This window comes from Chelonoidis abingdonii, chromosome 1 (genome assembly GCF_003597395.2).
Source record: "Chelonoidis abingdonii isolate Lonesome George chromosome 1, CheloAbing_2.0, whole genome shotgun sequence".
In the NCBI taxonomy this organism is placed as follows: domain Eukaryota; kingdom Metazoa; phylum Chordata; order Testudines; family Testudinidae; genus Chelonoidis; species Chelonoidis abingdonii.
The window spans coordinates 127,631,705-127,651,895 of record NC_133769.1 but is presented as its reverse complement, the minus strand read 5'-3'; the positions used below and the strand labels follow the sequence as shown (position 1 = coordinate 127,651,895).

Sequence of the window (20,191 nt, the reverse complement as noted above, 5' to 3'; positions counted from 1 at the left end):
TTCTTTTTTCTTTCTATCTTTACATTATAAAAGGAGTTTTCAACCTATGGTCCCAATCCTGCAATTCACAATATTTGGGTGCAGAAGATTTTTAGACAGGGGATTAATTTGGGAGACTAATTTGTCTCAGGGAGATGCATAATGTATCAAGTTCACCACAGCTACTAAAGGCGAGTATGCTGTAAAGTCCTGAGCTGAGGACGTTCAGCACTTTGCAGGACTGGGCCCAAGGCTTGTGAATTAGATAGGTGAACTAGTTTGGATAAATACAAAGATCCCCAAAGCTCAGACTGAAGTAGAACAGAATTTTTCAGGAATTAAGTTTGGATAACTTCAGAAAGGAAAAAAAAACAATGTTAATTTCAAGCTCCACTGGAGATCAGAGAGGCAGCTCCTCAGATGGCCTAACGGGGCTATAAAAACTTAGACCAGCTAAGGATCTGCCCTCTGGATTCTGGCTGGATATGGAAATCTCATGAGAAAACTTTTACTATGTTTTCATGAGCATCTGAACTTTGGGATATTTCTCTAAACCAAATCACTGCCAGATCCTATTTAAATGGAAAAACTTTGGGTTAATTTCTCTGTTAGTATTAATGGGAACTGCTGGGTGATCAGCACTTCGGAAAATCTGGGTATTCATTTAGGTTGCTAAATGTGGATTTAGGAGCATATTAGGCTCCAATTTTTGAAAATTTGGGTCCAAAGTTCTTCTCACCTCAAACAAGTTTTAGTTTCAGTTTGAGATTAAGGTTTAGATTGTTTTTTAAATTATATTAACCAATTCACCCATTTTATTTAACAATTGATGTTATAGTACCTATATTAGCTACATTCCCAATCTAACTGGTTACTAGGTTAACAGAAGGTTATTTTTCAATCTTTTGAGAACATTTTTGTCTGACAAGCTTTAAGTTATGGCCAACCTTGTTTAGATGTTTAATGTTTAAGGAATCCCTGGTTTTATTTCCATTGTCCATGGAAGTCCATCTTGCCAGCCAGTAATCTATGGCTACAATGACTGAGTGTTTCAAGAGCTTGGAGAAAATCATCAGAAACAGTAAGAAAAATCCTCCAGAAGTAAGATATCTCCAGCAAGTTCTCCACGGCATCTTTGTTCTAAGCCGCATTACTGTTGACATGTTATCATCATCATCTTCCTCCTCTTCTTCCTCTGTGATTCAGAAATTTAACCAAATCAGTTAGATTTTATTCAGTACCACATTGACGATCATTCATGTTTGACTGGAGATGGTTGAAATTTTTTGAATGTTGACATTCAGATGATAATTTGACATTTTTAATTTAAAAAAGCAACACTTTTTGATATGTTTTATGACTTTTCCTTCTTTTCTCCCACCAGCTCAACATTTTTTGAATTTTTGAAAATTAGAAAAGGGGAAATGCCCTCACAAAATCATGATTTTTCCTTCCTTTTTAGTTGACCAGCTCTAGTTTTGTTAAGAATCCTTAAGGGCAGGATGACCTAAGTTATGCAACTCCAGCTATGTGAATAACATAGCTGGAGTCAACATAGCCTAGATCAACTCATTGCGGTGTCTACATCACACTGGGTCAACAGAAGAAACTCTCCTGTTAACTTAACTTACACTTCTCATTTCTGTGGAGTGCCGGAGTCAATGGGAGAGTGATCTGCGGTCAATTTAGCAGCACTTCACTACACCTGCTAAATTGATGCCCGCTGGATAGATCGCCACAGCATCAATCCATGGTAAGCATAGACATGCCCTCAGTAAATCATATCTTCAGCATGGAATGCATTCATAGATATCAGACTAGTTTTAGGATTTCCAAAAGCTTTTCTGGTGTGTTCAGCTTGTCTTTACACTATCAGATGGGGAGCAAGGCTCTTATGGGTTGTTTGGGAAGCTACAGACAATTTTGCCAAGCATTCCATACAGAAGAGTTGTCTCGTGTTGCTTAACAGGGCTCTGCCTTAACGTTACCTGCAATCATTACAAGCTTTATCTTCATAGAAAAGGACACTATCATTGCAACATAAGGTGATGGTTGTGGTCTCTTGTAACATGCTTATGTATCACAATATGCTGCTGTGAAAATATTGCATTGTGGAGATTTAACTCTGAGATGCAACAAGAGTATTGAAGCTCACAGTACTGCTATGCACACTTAAGGAGAATGTAGACCTGGAGTCTTCTGACAGAATTTTCCTTTGACTTGACAGCCCTGAACTGACAGTCTCCAAAGTACTTTAGTAATTCTGAATATTATGGAGAGTCATTAATTTATCTGAAGTTGAAATTTCATGTGTGCTGAGGCACAAAGAGTTTAAATACTTTCCCAAGATCACACAATGAGTGACTGTCAGAACGAGGATACCAAGGAACCAGAGCACAGTGTCCTGTTAAATATTACCCTTGAAGTTACTGATATGTATTTTACCACCTTAACCAAGTGTTTTGTCTAAGAACTTTGGAATTGTTGGATGCTGGTGTTCTGCTGGAATGTATAGTCATGTTCCCACAGGGCCTTCAATCCCCATTCTTTTTAACTTACTGAAGGAAGAAGATATCTGTACCCAGGTTATGGGACTGGCCTACTGACATGGCATTACTGCTATATCCCAGAACTAGAAGTGTGAGAAGACCTGGGTTTTTCTGCCTTCAAGACCACTGGATACTGTACATATTAAAGAAGTGCCATGTTCAGCCTCTGGAGCAAAGCAGTGGAGGGTATCACTAAACCACCAAGTCATACTGCCATCATGAGCCTTAGAAAATACCCTATATCTCTCAAGCAGCATAGCCAGATGAAACACTCTATAGACATAAACAGCCCCACAAACAGAACTTATTAATTAGATAGTCAATCCAGTCAATAACTCTGCCAGTCAATGAGAGTCCTTTGGGTAAATCAGTACTCCACTAAGCTTATGAAGCATTCAGTTAGTCCCTTTATCTCTCTGGCGCCATCTCACTGGCTGCCAGAACTGAATATTCTCCTGAGGGACTCCCCAACATCGCAGGAGTGTTCTTGATAGGTCCTGTTGCCAATAGCCTATAGCCCCCCAGGTAACTTTACAAGTGATTCAGATCTGGATTCCTGCCTCCAAAAATGTAGAAATTTGTGGAGACAAAAAGGTAACTTGGAAGATGGGGCTACAAATACCTAGAAAGATCCAGATCCAAAAATAGCAGCCTAGGTTCCATCTCTAATTTAAACAAAAATTTTTGTATTGAGGTATCTCAATTGGCAGAATCAGTGGGGGCATTCATAACTATGTGACATAACTGGAACTAGAAGGCTAGATTCTCAGCTAGTATAAAACAGCATAACATCAATGACTTCCATGGAGCTACTTTGATTAACACTAGCTGAGGCTCTGGCCCAGAATTTCTTAATATATCTTTTTTTTCCATTTCTCTTTTACTATCTCCAGAAAATTCAGCATAGTAAATCTCTAACTAGCTCTCCTCTATCCTTATTCCTGCACATTGTTTGCAAAACTCCATTCAGAATCCATTCAAAAGCTCTAATTCTAAATAGCTCAAAGTATTGGACTTTTACTCTTATCGCCCAAAGGAGTAAATGTCATCAACATCTTCATATCTTGTTGCCAAGAACATTTAGCAATATATTAAGAATGTGGATACATGCAAATGATGCATGTTTATAGTCTACCCAGTATGAAAAGATATAATGTACCTTCACCCTCATCCTCCAGTTGTGCTTTGGATTCTCTTGGGTACATTGCTCTTCTGAGAGTTTTTCTTTCCAAAGTAGTTTGATCAGTTTCCATATCCTGTAACATTACATTAACTTGAGAGCCCAACCTACTGTGAGTGCCATCATTTTAATCTAAGAAAGGTGATGCCAGAGACAATGGAAGCTTATTTGCATCTGAATCCACCAGAAAAGCAAATTGAGAGGAGAATGAGGAAAACAGGATGGCATCAGCTTCCTGGAGCACAAGCAGCAGGGGAGAAAACATTACCTGGAAATACACTTCAAAAGAATATATTTCAAAGGTTTAGTGGACTATAAAAAGAAGGGGAGAGAACCTTTTATAACTTTAGGGACAAAAGAGGACAACGCTCTTGAAATCTGTGAAAGGTGGATCCTTCAACCATATGGATTGAAGATGCTAAGAAATTGCCTGAGACCAGTATTGTAATCTGTTAAATTTGAGACTCTAGAAAGGATGTTTTATTTTCATGTTATCTGTAACCATTTCTGTCTCTACTACTCTTGCTTAGTATCACTTAAATCTATGTTCTTTATTAATAAACGTATGCTCACTTTCATTATAAACATCTCAGTGCTGTGTATTAAGGTGAAGAAAGTGTCCTCAGCTGGGCTAACATGTTAGTGTGTGTGTGAAATGTCTCTTTGGAGACAGCGGACTTAATAATTTGTGAGAGAGTCCACTGAGACCACTGGACACTGCAAGGAGACGTCTCTGGGGAACTTGGGTTCACTAGATGTTACTTACGAGGCAAGGATTAGACTGGCAGAACCTTGAGGAGTTTGCTGGTGAGGTGGACAGACTGGTATGGCAGGGAGCTGACACAGTTTAAGCTCCAGCAAAGTTCTCTCTTGCTAAGGCAGAGAGGTAACACAGAAGCCTGTGTTGCTGGTTTCCTTGAAGAGCCCAGACTACCAAGTCACTGAGCTTAAAATCCTCCCATGATGTCTACTGATGTGCAGAATTCCACCCAGCAATCAACTTGAGAGGAGAATTTCACCCTAAATCCATTAGAATGGACACAAACATGGATCAACATTCAAGATGCAATACTTTGCTACAATGCACCCTGGTCTCACTGTCATTACCTTTTCTAATTCTTGATCTTGGCGATTCATCAGAGTTTTCCAGTGCTCATACAGTTCAACATCTTTGGTCTGGATGTCCTTCAATGTCCCTTCTCTGAGCACATAACCGTCCTTCATAGCTATGATCTAGAAAGGAGGATTATCAATAGGCCTACTCAACAATGTGACATAATCACTGCATTTGAGACTATGCAGCAGATCTCAATGTGAATGAGCTATAACTCAAAACTGGGCTAATTTCAGTGTTCATTGTACCCAATAGCTGCACATTTTATCAATAGCTTTTAAAAGTTATTTTGTCAACATATATCTTACAACGAGACTATTTCAGGAAATAGTTATTTGTGGACATAAAGAAAGAGGACAAGGTATATTTATTAATAATAGAATAATTGTTTGTATAGCACATTTCAATCAAAGATCTTAAGCAGCTCTGATATAAGCTATGTGCCAATTACTTGTCCATGGTTAAGTGGAAGTAAAGTTCAAATAAAATGCTTTTCACTCCACGTCACTCAGTGTTGCAGACCTACATGTGGAATGTAGAGGTAGGAGCTTCATGCCCACATCAAGAACAGATGGTGAGATGGCTCTTAGCAGAACAATTTTTAAAGCACTATAAATTTGCCTTTAACTATATCCCCACCAAGGGATATCAGACCCTTGTCCTTACAATGTGACAAACTAGCAAGTGGTGGCTCCCCGCTTACCCAGTCCGCATGTGGCAGATATTGCAATTTATGTGTCACCAGAATAAGTGTTCTTTTGTCTTCCTGGAGGAACTTCAAGATACCTTCCTGCATCAAGTGATCACTTAAGTGAATGTCCAATGCAGAGAATGGATCATCCTGCGATTGGATAAAAGAAAAAAATGGTGCAGAGGGGTATGTATGACATTACACCCCATATTTTTCATAGAAATATGGTTATGATATGAATATGGCATAACTAAGATATACTTTATGCAAGATGGGTCATGAAAGGTATCATTGGAAAGGTTATAATTTACTGAGTGTGACTATCCAATTTATATGTATGTATCATTTCTGTATCTAAAGTTAGGAATACTGACTATGTACAATTACAACTGCATATGTACTTGGGGGGAACGCCTATCAGACAGCAGGCAATCCTCCTGAACGACCCATTTAAGAACGACAATGGAACTCTGATTATGCTAATCTCCCACTTTCCTGAGGTGCTTCCCTGGATGCTGCATTGACACTACAACCTAAGGTGATAATGTCACCTGATGAAAAATACTCCCTTGAACACTGCTGGTACTTTTCCACTGTAGGGAGTACGGATAAAACAAATCCTTTTTAAGGGCTGGGAAGGGGGGTGATCTGGGTTCTCTCCTCCATTGCCTACCCAAGAAGGACTGCTGAAAAAACCTGAAGGGACAAAGGAACTAATCTGAAGGGAAAGGCAGGGGTGAGTCCAGACTGAGACAGGGGTCCAGTCTATAAGAAGAAATAACTGGAACTTTGAGCTACCGAAACTCTGCATCCTGCCTAATTCAACATTTAGGGTGAGAAATTGCATTTTGTAACCTGTTTCTTTAGTGAATCCAGCTTAGTTTGTGTGTTTTGTTTTGTTTGCTTAGTAATCTGTTTTGTTCTGTTTGATATCCCTTATAATCACTTAAAATCTGCCTTTTGTAGTTAATAAACTTATCTCTTGTTTATAACATTACCCAATTTGTGCAATTCATATCTTGCTGGTGGGGAGCAAGAAGGTGTGCATATATCTCTTCATATTGAGGGACAGCGCAAATTTTTATGAGCTTGCGCTGTGCAGATTTTTCTATACAGCGCAAGACAATATACCTTTGGGCCTGCACTCCAAGGGAGTGGGGCACCTCAGTGCTGGGCCAAGTCCCTTGAGCTGAGTCTTTCTAGAGCTGATCTCAGTGTCTGTATCTTTCTGCAGGTGGGTGTGGTCCTGCCTGTGTATGTGCTAGAGGAGGTTTAAGAGCCTGGCTCAGCAAGACAGGGCAAAGGGGGCCCAGGCTGGCGGAACAGGTGGGCTCAGTGGTATACCAGTACATTAGGTGGCATCTTACAGGGGGGCAACCCATCACAGTATGTACCAGAGTTTGTTTATTTTGTTCTTTTAAACATTTAACCTATTCTAAAAAAGCAAACAGCTGTAATTACTAAAGTACTATCTGTTGCCCTAATGCTAATCTTTACCATCGTTAGTGAGAGGGCAAAAGTGGAAAACAATAAGAAAGATAAAACCTTTACTCTTAAGCCTGTAGGAAATTTCTCAGATTCTCCTTGTGACTTTTTGGTTTCCCCTCTGAAACACCTGGCATTGGCTACTGTCAGAAGACAGGATACTGGGCTAGATGGATCTTTGGTCTGACCCAGTATGACCATTATGTGCTTATTTTCTATTTCTGAGTCAATTTAGTGCTGGTCCCAGACTGACAGTCATGGAAACTAGAGATGGACCTGACCTGGAACACCAGATTTGGAACCCTCCCCCAAAATTTGGGGAAATTCAGATCCAGCTTCAAACTTTAGACCCAAGCCATCTCAAGAGATAACTGAAGTCATCTGTTGTTCTATAGAACAGATACAGCAGAGTCACTGCCAATGCAAGCTTCCTCTAAACCTGACTCATTAATATGCCTGTACTTCCACCTGGAGAGAGTACCTGTAAGGATGAGAGAGTAGTTCAGACTCCAGTCCTTGGCCTCTCTCCACTGACTCTACCAGCAAGGATGACAATTGTGTTGACAAGTTTTTTATGTGAACATTTGTCCTCTAAGAACTAAGATGAGTCCACAAATTTATTTTGCCCAGGACTCAAACAGCCATCACATGGGTGATGACTTTCAGAAATCATCAACATAGACTGAATTTGGGACTAGAAACAGAGATGTGAAAGGCCATATATTCCATTGCTAAACCCCAAGTCCATTTATTCCCCACAAAAGGTTAAATTTTGATACCCTGACTCTTGAAAAAGACTCTTCAGTGGGATGATGTGTGGTACTCAGTGTGAGTATGGGCATAAGAATCCTGTCCCAATCTATTTATACTGAACTACAGGGCTCTCTTTCACCAACCTCCTAATGTGTTGTGCTACTGCTTCTGGTCATTGTTTATTTGTTCTTTTTCCTGTCTCTGCATTCTGGATTCAAAAGTAGATATGGGTCCCTGTAGGCAAGCTAAATATAAGGGCAACATTTTATTGTGAAGTTTGCATACTTTGTATTTAAAAAAAAATCTTACCAAGAAGACGATGTTGGTGTTTTGATAGAGTGCTCGAGCTACACAGATTCTCTGTCGTTGGCCACCACTTAAGTTAATCCCCTAGTGAATATAACAGGTCATAAAAATGTGTCTTTTGAATAAACAAAATGATTTGTATATGACAAGACATTGAAAAATGGCAAGTTTTTATTAAACCACCCAAAGAAGTTTCCTTAGAATTTTTCAAAGTGTTGGATATAAGGTTACTCCTGTTGGTAAACGAATACAGTCAGTGTATAACCTCCTGAGAAAGAAACTGTTATTGTTAGTGCAATTTCATATAAACTAATCACAAATAACTTAGAATGTATAAAGTTCTTCTACTAGCAGAATAGGACTGTCTTTGGCTGGGAAAACATGGAAGACTGTGAACAAACGAGCCTTCTGAATAGCTGCAGGGGACAACAGCCCCTGTCCACTCCACCCTCTCTACCCTGGTAGATTTAAAAGAATTAAAAAATAAAAATCATGATGGAGCTATTTAAAAGGTGTTTTATAGGAAAACTGATTTTTTTCAGTTAGTCAGTTTAATAATATTTAAGTTTACTGTATCAATATAAGAGCTTGGAAGCAAAACTCCCACTGGATTAAGGTAAGTGGCACAGATCTTGACTTTTCTTCTGTACTCCTGAGTACAATGTAGACACAGGACTTCATTCTTGTTTACACTAAGAGCCACTTGGCCCCATTCTAGCAGTGTGAAGGGACTTAGATGGTGTATACATTACATTTACACCCATTTTAAAGCCCCTTTACCCTTCCAGAGTGGTGTAGAGTGGCCACAGTATAAATGAGAATCAGGGTCACAGTGTAAAATGAACACACTGGAATCATATCAGGAGTGAATCCTTCCTCTTGTTTTTCTTGAGTGTCCTAAATGACTTCATTTTCCATGATGTATCATAAAAAGAATGCAGGGGCTCCACGGCACTTACGGAAAGACTAAACGCACAGGGCCAGATTCTGGTCTGAGAAGCCAACAGAGTTACTCAGATTTATACCTGGATACCTAAGATTTGATTCTAGGCTAAGGTGCCTTAGGGATTTCATGATAATGCTGACTAGCTCAGAGTAGCTGGATTCTTAGATTGCTAGATTTCATGAATATCTATGATGGCGTACAAGTTAATGTGGAATTATAATAAATATTAATAAATACAACTATTATGAATGTTTAACAGGCTTGTAGCTCAATGCAGGCTAGAAATGTGATACCCAAACCAGGCTGTCATACAAACTACTACTTCTTTATTTACCCTTTCTCCAATTTCTGTCTGATCGCCAAATGGTAATAGGTCAATGTCCGGCTGCAGAGAGCATGCGTCCGTAACAGCTTTGTATCTGCAGAGAAAAAAAATATTATTCTTATGGAAAGACAACCAAACTGGATAAAACAAAAACCTCCTTCCAAAACTCAGACTTAATCTATTGGTGAAGTTCAAAAGAGTTTAGCTAACTTTAAAAGGGACCCAAGTGAAGCCTTTACAAAAAGCCATCTTTATTAATGACTTCAATGAAGCTAGGCTAATTTGCACCAGCTGAGATTCTGGTCCCTGAATTTGTGGATGCTTATCTGTATTTTGTGAGATCTGCCCATCGTTAATTGCTATCAAGTGAACTGAGTGGCATATCATAGGAAAGCATACACTGAAAGGAATATAATTTATTTTTAATAACTTAAAGCAAAGTGCATGTTGCCAGTAAAAATGCCTAGATTTTAGCAATTTGTTTTCCTAAAATCGAGTCACTTTTCCCACTGCATTTGTTGGTTGACTATTTAAATGAACATAAAAAGTAAGTGTTGGACAAGAGTAGTCAGAACCAGGTACAAAAGAGCTCTGATTTGACTTTCAGTACCCTGTATTTCCAGTGAGGTCCCAATTATCACTGACTTGAGGTAGGCACACAGCAGGTAGGCCTGTCTTCAGCACAATAATATCAAATTGTATGGTGTTTTGTAATGTGGTGCTCTGATATCCACTAGACCAGGACTGGATTAAGGCTTGGACGCAATAGGACCATACCTAGGTCCCCTTCTCCAGAGTCATATGATGACATCAGAACCTCAGCTTAATTTCAAAAACAGAAAACACGTTCTGGTCTCCAAAGTTTCCAAGAAAAGCTTGTAAACGTGCCCCAAGTATAACAGATGCCATGATATTTGTCTAAGGCCTGGTCTATTTACAGACTTATGTCAGTATAACTGCATTGCTCAGGGGTGTGGAAAGTCCACACCCCTGAGCAATGTAGTTATACTGACCTAACCCCTGGTGTAGTCAACTCTATATTGACCGGAGAGCTTCTCCCGCTGATATAGCTACCACCTCTTGGGGAGGTGAAATAACTATGCCGACCAGAGAATCTCTCCCACCTGCATCGCTAGCATCTTCACAAAGTGCTACAGCAGTGCAGCTGCACCACTGCAGTGCTGTATGTGTAGACAAGCTTTGAGTCTGCAGACAGCCCCCAACAGGCAAAAGGAGCAACAGCCAGCTAGAGCCAAGGAGAAAGCCCCAGACCTGCTGCCAGCGCAGAGTAGTCCTGCTGTTCAGGGAGGGGACATTTTTCCTCTTCTTGGTTGGGGGAAGAGGTCTTGTTGCTTTTCCCACTACTGCTCCATGTCTACTCACTGCTGGGATGGTGGCTGTGGGGAGCATCCAAGTTGGGTGTGCCTCAAAATTGGCTTAATCTGGCCCCACACATGGCAGTAACCTCAGAGCATTAAGCTACTTTCTCTCGGGACCCAGATGAATAAGCAGCTGCTTCTCTGAAGCAGGAACCCTCTACACCTAACAGCCAGAATATGGCTTTCACCCACTGGTCCACATTGAGGGCAGTGCTGAACTGCAGTGCCCTGTAAGGAGCAATGGAGGCACAATTCCTCCCTGATCTCCTCAGTACACAGTGGGAGCACATAAATTACAATGTGCCTTTGGCCAGCCAACTCCAGAAAAAGTTACAAAGGGAGCACTTCCTGTGTCCTCAGAACAGGAACTGCCATTCTCCCTGGCCCTTACAAGGCGTGACCTCCCTGCTATGCAAGACCCAGGAACAATAATATATAATAATGGACTTAGAAGCCAAGAGCCCATTCTACTTCCTTTTCTCCCCCACCCACCCTCCCTATACTTCTTGCTAGCTCGATACCTCAGCAGTTCCCATTGTTACAGTCCACTCTTGGGAGTGAAAATGTCAGTAATTGCTTCCTATGGCCTATCCCTTCAGTAACTTTAGGGTCTTTTACACCTCTTTCTCCACCTCTTTGCTCTCCTCCTCATCTGGCATGGAGGGAATCTAGTCGTTAGGTTTTATAACACTAAGGAAATTGATAATTACCTCTGTTTGTTAAAAGGACTCCCAAAGATAATGTTTTCCTCCACTGTAGCATTCAACAGCCATGGCTTCTGTGCTGCATAAGCCACAGAGTATCTGTTTCTGCTGGAAAAATTAAAACAACACCAATAAAATAGATTATCTTGAATTGTCTTATGAACAGAGTTAACAATATGCATTAAAAAAGAACAAAGATGAAGGCAAGGTACTATAAAAGGAACTGTAACAAAAGAAAAGACAAAAGCTTTAAAGGAAGAGGTTACATCAGAGAAGCATCCACTCTCTGTCCTGAAGTTAAAGGTCTGTGTACCAGGTTGTACTACTTAGACACTGCTTTAAATGGTTTGTTACTGGGCCAGAGATGGTATATGGAATTTAAGTCCAATTGCAAATGCCTAAAACCACAATTCCATCCATTGTTAAATTATGAGTAAATTAAAAGAATAGAAAATGTACCAGGGTGGAATAGTGTTTTCTAACATCAAAACCAGCTACTTGGAAAATAGTGTATAAAATGGATGTTTTCAGCCCATTTGCCTCATGTGCTTGCACTACAATTTTTCAGCAGATGCTATTTTTCTTATATGTAGGTCCATGTTAACATTGTAATGGATTGAAATTATACACTAAAGTAGAACAACTCTGTACCAATTCAGAAGGTATCACTATGGTCTGTTAAGTAAATATAATGCATATTTTGAAATGTGCCTCAATATATAGTGAATTATATAATATGTGACTACTTTGCTCTTTACTCTAACTGTTTTGTTTGTGCATTCTGGCAGATACGATTATGTGATATCAGCCACCTTTCTGAGACTGCAATACTGTGATGTGAACTGAGTGATGAAATGTCAATCTTAATTATCATTGTCTTCATGTGTGTTGCTTCAGATTACATCCTTACCATTAATTTAACATAGTAGGTGTCTGTGGTTTGTTATAGAGAGAGAGGGTGCTATGGTATTGGTTAGAAATATTGGTTAGAAGCATTCAGCATCATCCCATAACTTGTAGAAGACCCAGAAATCTACTCAACTATGTTAATATTTTTCCTTAGGTTATCAGGTGTCAGATAACACAGTGGTTCCCAACCACAAGTATGTGCGCAACTACTGGTATAGTACTTATGCCATTTGTGATAGGTATTTTTGGCTGCATCTCCAAAGTGATTTAAATAGGAACAACACTGGGCCCTTAATGATGAGCTTCCACTTAGTGTTGCCATCCATCCCACATTTACTGTGCGTGCAACTGTGAGACTAGGATATGGAGCAGCACAGGATTCACTGCTGGTTACAGAACATACAAGCAAATGGGAGGTTGCAGGCTTCAGCATCACAACTTGACATCTGTGGGCCCCATCCTGCAGGATGCTGAGTGCCCTAAACTCCCAGTGATGTCAATGAAAGTTGAAAGCACGTAACGCTGCAGGAAAGGCTTGGAACCTCTCATGGGCAGGCATTTAAACAGGTGTACTGGCATAATTGCCTGAAAAAGATTGGGAACCACTGCATTTAACAAAACTGCCAGTTAATCTTCCAGAAAGTTATCACCCATATAGTGAGGAGATAAGAAAATGACTGAAAAATACAAAGATGGAGGTTCAAGGAGATTCCGAGGAAGCAAATGATTCTGATCAAATACACTGCAAATGGAAATAATACCTTCTGGTTGCATCACAAGAAGGATCAGTTTCATTTATGCTGTAAGTTACGGTAAATGATGTTTAGTATTCAGGAAATAGAATAACTTTTTATGTGCACATTTCACATATGGGAAAAATAGGTTAGGTACACATTTGAATGGTTGAATTCATCCATTGTTTTTTCTTTTAAAGGGCAAATAGGCAAAATCTAATTAGTGTAGCCAATGATTTCATTTAACGGCTACATTAGTGACATTTAGGAGGGAACTGTGGCTTTCCTATTATGCCTTTATTACATACCTAGATAGGATAATCACTGAATTCATGCACTTACGTGTAATTAGAACATTACTTTAAAGATGATCATTGTCATTTAATGGCTATTAAAGTAAAGAACTAATATCCCTCACTTGGAACACAGAGAAGGTTGGCGAGCACTACATAGGCACATAGTTTCTAATCTGCCGAGGGGTGCTCCCCCAGTTCCGCCCAAGCCCCGCCCCCACTCCACCCCTTCCCCCAAGTCCCCACCATGCCCTGCTTCTTCCCACCTCCGCTCCGTCCCTGCCCCACCTCTTCCTCACCCAGTTCCATCCCCTCCCCCAAGCACGCTATGTCCTCACTCCTCCCCCCCCAGCACCTCCTGACGCCACAAAACAGCTGATCTGTGGAAGGCAGTAGGCGCTGATCTGTGGTGCCCGCCAGCGAGCAGGAGGTGCTGGGGGGAGGGGACGGTTCTGGTAGGGGGGCTGCCAGTGGGTGCTCAGCATCCACCATATTTTCCCCGTGGGTGCTCCAACCCCAGAGCGCCCATGGAGTCAGTGCCTAGGGGGCACTGTGTAAGCTTCCCCGCACAGGTTGGTCAATGTACTGCAAAACCCTCGCTGCTCTTCCAGCCCTGAGAGTCCCATGAGCAAATGGCAAACTATGTTAGATTGCGTGTGTGGTTCTGAGGCATGCACAAATGGGCTGTGTGCCAAACTCACTAAACTCATTTTCAGTCGTGAGCCAGGTTAGGTTCTGAACACAGCTCAGTAGAGATGAAATGCTGCTGCATTAGCCCACTGGCTCCACTACCACCTATCCCCTTCTGCACAGCCCAAATTCTCTAACAGGGTGACCAGATGCCCTGATTTTATACGGACAGTCCCAATTTTGGGGTCTTTTTCTTATATAGGCTCCTATTATCCCCCACCCCCATCACGATTTTTCACACTTGCTGTCTGGTCGCTCTATTCTCTAATGAACATTTTTATGTGGTAGATTTTCAAGGGCATCCAACAGCAATCATGAGGTATACGACTTAACGGCTCTCCTCTTATATTAATAGCATTAACAGGGTTGATGTTATGGGGCAGTAGTCAAATGAGGTCAGGAATGGCAGTGCTGATCATTGTGAGGAATGGTGGTGCTTCACTGGAAACACTGGCTTGTACAACCTTGTCATAAACAGATAGTAGGAGTTAATAGAACAGAAGTACTTTATATCTCTTTTGACTGTAAAAGGTTAACAAGTTCGGTGAGCCTGGCTGTCACCTGACCAGAGGACCAATCAGGGGACAGGATACTTTTCAAATCTTGAGGGAGGGAAGTTTTTGTGTGTGCTGTGTGTGTTTGGTTGTTGTTCACTCTGGGGGCTCAGAGGGACCAGATGTGCAACCAGGTTTCTCTCCAATCTCCCTGATACAGGTTCTTATAAGTTCAGAATAGTGAGTACTAGATAGATAAGGCGAGTTAGGCTTATGTTTGTTTTCTTTATGGCAAGGTGTATCTAAGAAGTCATGTTTATCTGAGATTTAATTTGTACTTGTAATAACTCTAGGCTGGAGGGTTCCAGCGCTATAACTGAAAGACCGCTGTACCTATTCATTTTAAATTTACAAAGATATGTTTCTACTGTTTTTCTCTCTTTAAATAAAATTTTTTTTGTTTAAGAACCGATTGTTTTTTATCTGGTCGGACCCCAGGGGAACGGGTCTGGTTCACCAGGGAATTGTGGAGAAAGAGGGAAGGGGAAGAAAAGCTAATTTCCCTCTTGTTAGAAATTACTGTCTCTCTCAGGGAGAGTCTGGAGGGAAAAGAGAAAAGAGGGGGAAGGTGAATTTTCCTCTCTGTTTGAGATAAGAAGATCTGAATCACAGTAATCTTCCAGGAACCAGCAGGGGGAAGCCTGGGAGAGCACGTGAGGAAAGGGTTTAACTTTCTGTGTTAAGATCAGAGGATCTGGGCTGGGGGTCCCGGGGGCAAGTTTTAAAGGGACCAGAGTGTACCAGGCACTGGAATTCCTGGTTGGTGGCAGCACTACAAGTACTAAGCTGGTAATTGAGCTTAGAGGAATTCATGCTGGTACCCCATCTTTTGGACGCTAAGGTTCAGAGTGGGGAATTATACCATGACAAACCTAAAAGAGGAAGATTATGCCTAGGACTAAGTCAGGCTCCCTGAAGCTCCTGGAAGCAGCCATCCGGTCCCTGTGCATGGGCAGCCAGGGAGGTTCCGCACGCTGCCTGCACCCCAGTGCCGGCTAAGCAGCTCCCATTGGTCGCTCCCGCGACCAGTGATATTAACAGGAACAGGAAGCAAGGAGAGAAGAAACCAGGCAGAGTGCAGTAGAGAAGCCAAGCAGGCTACATTAAGTAGGAGCAGTTGCTCCCTGAGTACAAGCCTAAACTGATAAAGAGACTTGGGTGAGGACAGTAAACTTGGGAGCCTGAGTCTGGGGCCTGATAAAATTATTATTGTAGTGATTCCTGGAATGAGGACCTGTTTGTTGTAATGATTCCTGGGCTGAAGCCTTATTAAGAGGGATATAGCCTCTAGTTAATGTGTTTCAGAGTAGCAGCTGTGTTAGTCTGTATCCACAAAAAGAACAGGAGTACTTGTGGCACCTTAGAGACTAACTAATTTATTTCAGCATGAGCTTTCGTGGGCTACAGCTCACTTCTTCTGTCTGTGTGTTCCATTCTACGCATCCGGAAAAGTGAGCTGTAGCCCACGAAAGCTTATGCTGAAATAAATTTGTTAGTCTCTAAGGTGCCAGAAGTACTCCTGTTATTTTTAGTTAATGTGTGTTGACTTCTCCTGGCCCTAGGCTGTTAAACTGACAGCTATTGCTGCTCCACTTGGGGAAATTAAGTTGTGACACACTTGTAGTGCCACACTCTACTGCAAAGGGGGTGATCTGGGATTGCCTGCACATTTACAGGACCAACAACTAGAGGTGTTCTGAGGTCATAGATGAATAACCACTGTTCCCTTTTTGGAAGGGTGGAAGAGCCAGAGTTGCTATCTTGGGACCTTGTCTAACCAGAGCTGTCTCTTTATTCAGAAACAGATTCCTATCTCCACTACCATGGAAAGATATTTCCAAGGTACAAAGGGAGGGAAATAGAGGCCTTTGAGATTAAAAAGAGGGAAGAAGTTAGTCCCACAGAAAAAAGAGAGACTAGAATCTCTCATTTAAAACAAACAAACAAAACCCCAAAACAACTCAGATCTTCTTCCTTAACAAATAGCAATGAGTTAAAGTGGTGGGAGAAGGACTGAGGAAATACATCTACCATATAGCTCTGGAACTGCCAACAGTAGAATAATTTTTAAAACTTTGGGACCAATGCAATGGTGCTTACTACTAGAGTGAACAGACTGTAATAACTAAATTTCCCCGTATAATCAATGAAAGCAGTTGTATGAATAACGAGACTTTTAAGCCCCCTATTCAGCAAACCACCCCTCTTCAACTAGGTGCGTAAGCACATGCTTATATTCTACTGACTTCAGTTTGACAAAAGCACACGTTTAAAGTTAAGCATATACTCATGTGCTATGCTGAATCACGGATTCAGTAAAGAAGAGTTGTAGGGTTTGATCCTTTACTTTTATACTAGTAGAAAGTTTACTTCTCAAACGACATACTTTAAGTACGACAACGAAACAAGTACAGTGTGTGGCAGTAGTCCAAAGCTCAGGTTATGGAGTGTATGATATTGCCATAAAAGGGTGCAGGTATTTGTAATCCTTATCTAATTTTGTTCATTTATTATTTTTTACTCTGTATTTGAAAAAATATCCACATTTCCCCAGACCGGATCACTGCTAGTTACACCAGAGTTAAGCCTGAAATTATGAAAAGCACTGAACTGATTAGATTGATCATATGATGATTTTGACTTTGTATGCTAGTCTGTTAGCCACATTTATTTTAAATCAAGATTTAAAGGGAAATTTAAAAATAGACTTAGCTGCAGCCTGGACTACTGTCAATGTATCCTTGACTTGACCTTTTAAAATGCTAACATATCTCTAACTCTGCCCTTGTTCTCCAGCAAAACAAATACAGAGGGAAGCAAATTAATGCTAGAGTTCTATGACTGCAGTGGAACTATAGAGTTCCCACTTAATCTACAGGATCAACAGGACAATGAAGATTCAGGGCCCCAATCATATGGATGCCCTCCAGCTGCATGAGAAACTTCCACTGAGGACTACCTTCCAGCCTCTCCACATAGCCAGGGCAGAACTAGTAGCCATGCTGACATTGGCCATCTACCTATTTATCCCTCTAGGAGGTCTTTATAACACCCATCGCTGTGTTATCTAACCTTCTGTGATAGCAACCATGGTCCAGATCTGTACTTGTTGCACGGCTGAGGGAAGGCACAGCTAATGCTGACTTCTGACAACACTTACTTTCCATCACTTTCCTTGGAGTCTGTCACAGCATTGAGTCAAAGAACATCATTAGTAAGGGTTTGCTCCAACTCTTGTTTTGTCCATGTTTTACACCTGGTTTCTGGGCCCTCACATATACTTTGCACAGTGGAGCCTTACATACCCTGTACTCTCTGTAGAGTACATCCAGAGGGCAAGGAGCATTCTGCTTAGCTGCTCTCCCCCTTTGCTTGGCTCTCCCAAGGCATTTTCTGAGAATTTGGTTCTCTCCACACCACACATCTGTGTGTGGTATGCAATTAGATATGCCTCTGTAAAGTCTGGATTGGAACTTTCCAACTCAGCTCTACATAAAGGGCTGAACTCTAACAATGATTCTGGATAGCCGCATGCCCCATTATATGGGAAGCCTGCCCAGCCAGTTACTTATCAGAACAGCTGGAAGCCAACCTCACATCTAAGACTTTTGATTACTGCAAACCACAGCACATGCAGTGGGAAAGAGCACCTGTCCCTGGCTTACAACCCCAGAATGAAGTGGAAGCTGAGCCCCGGAGAGAACCTGGCCCATAACTGGGCCCTACCAAATTCACAGCCATGAAAAACACGACACAGACTGTGAAATCTTGTGTGTTCCCCCCAGTGAAATCTGGTCTTTTATGTGCTTTTACCCTATATTATACAGATTTCACAGGGACGACCAGCGTTTCTCAAACTGGGGGTCCTGACCCAAAAGAGAGTTGCTGGTGGGGGGTGAGGGGTGTCACAAGGTTATTTTAGGGTGGTCACAGTATTGCCACCCTTACTTTTTCGCTGCCTTCAGAGCTGGGTGGCCAGAAAGTGACGGCTGTTGGCTGGGTGCCCAGCTCTGAAGGCAGCGTCCCACCAGCAGCTGCGCAGAAGTAAGGGTGGCAATACCATACCAGACCATCCTTACTTCTGCGCTGCTGCTGGCAGCGGCTCTGCCTTCAGAGGTGGGCTCCCGGCCAGCAGCCATCACTCTCCAGCTGCCCAGCTCTGAAGGCAGCGCTGTTACCAGCACCAGCACAGAAGTAAGGGTAGCAGTACCTCAATCCCCTATAATAACCTTGAGACCCTCCCCAACACACACATAACTCCTTTTTGGGTCAGGACCCCCACAATTGCAACACCATGAAATTTCAGATTTAAATAGCTGAAATAATGAAATTTACAATTTTTAAAATCCTATGACCGTGAAATTTACCAAAATGGACTCTGAATTTGGTAGCGCTCTACCCATAAAGCCTATCTGGGGAAAGTTCTCTAAAGGGAAGGTGCACTTAAGCGCTTTCTCTTTTTACCCCTAACATACATGCCCAGTTTCATCCCTGGAGGAAGTAGGTACAGCTCTCACTGCCATCAGAGTTGTGCTAGTTTATCCAAGGGTTGATTTTGGCCACAATGGGCCAAAATCTACACTCACTTGCACCAATATAAATCCAGATGAATTACTTCAGATTTACATCAGTGTAATTGAGCGCAGAATTCAGCCCAGTGGTACAGTACCTACATTACTATTGCTGAGGTTTCTATATCTCATCCCTTTGCATATTCCTGGATCAGCAAATATGGTAACTCATGTACACAGACTTACATGGGAAGGGCATTAAGAAAGTAATTAGAACTTTTATTATGATTTTGTAAAATACAGCAATGGGATTCATTTAGTCAATACTTGAGGTATTCTCCTGTATTCACCTCTCGGTTAGGAAGTCTAAAATTATCAGCAAAACACTCCCATGTTTGTAAGCTATCACACAGCACCACATTATAGGTTGCAATGAACAAACAAGTCAGTTAATAAAGCTTCAGATACTCTGTAATGGCGGAGTTACCTGTTTGGTTTCACAGACAGAACAGTTTTGGGTTTTGTCAACATTGGAACTTCATCAGCAAAACTTTTGTTGTTCAGAGGTGTTAACCTCCTCCCCTCCCCCCCGAACGACAAAAGTTTTATCGACGAAAAGCGCTGGTGTGACCAGAGTTTTGTCGGCAGGAGAGCTCTCCTGCCAATAAAGCCACTGCTGCTTGTTAGGGGTGGAAGTTTTTTGTCAGTGGGAGAGCTCCTTCCTGCCAACAAACAGCAGCTACACTGTGTGCCTATTAGAGCACAGCTGTAGGAGCACGGCTGTGTCACTAAAAGGTGGGTAGTGTAGGCAAAGCCTTAATCGCATTCCTAAATACCACAGTGACAGAGCATTATTATGCAGAGTGTCTTGGAAAGTGTATTTTAAAAGACACAAAGGTGATATGTGCTTGAGTGTCTGCATGTATCATTGATTGGGCACATCTTCATAAGAATGGCCATCCTGGGTCAGACCAAAGGTCCATCCAGCCCAGTATCCTGTCTACCAACAGTGGCCAATGCCAGGTGCCCCAGAGGGAGTGAACCTAACAGGCAATGATCAAATGATCTGTCTCCTGCCATCCATCTCCA

The 20,191-nt window shown here is 41.6% G+C and overlaps 1 protein-coding gene across 4 annotated transcripts in view; it reads right to left on the bottom strand.

Moving 5' to 3' along the window:
- The window catches only part of ABCC9 (ATP binding cassette subfamily C member 9), a 119,630-nt gene that overhangs the window by 34,542 nt on the left and 64,897 nt on the right, over window positions 1-20,191 (bottom strand). For 2 of the 4 annotated variants that reach the window (XM_032798330.2, XM_075069966.1), the window contains exons 18-25: window positions 13,082-13,120; window positions 11,418-11,519; window positions 9,338-9,422; window positions 8,061-8,141; window positions 5,526-5,663; window positions 4,816-4,941; window positions 3,688-3,784; window positions 927-1,174 (exon numbers count right to left, since the gene is read on the bottom strand). In XM_032798330.2, the coding sequence (XP_032654221.1) occupies window positions 927-1,174; window positions 3,688-3,784; window positions 4,816-4,941; window positions 5,526-5,663; window positions 8,061-8,141; window positions 9,338-9,422; window positions 11,418-11,519; window positions 13,082-13,120 (916 nt within the window). The remainder of the gene's footprint in view (window positions 1-926; window positions 1,175-3,687; window positions 3,785-4,815; window positions 4,942-5,525; window positions 5,664-8,060; window positions 8,142-9,337; window positions 9,423-11,417; window positions 11,520-13,081; window positions 13,121-20,191) is intronic. The other 2 variants (XM_075069972.1, XM_032798332.2) reach the window with 2 other exon arrangements.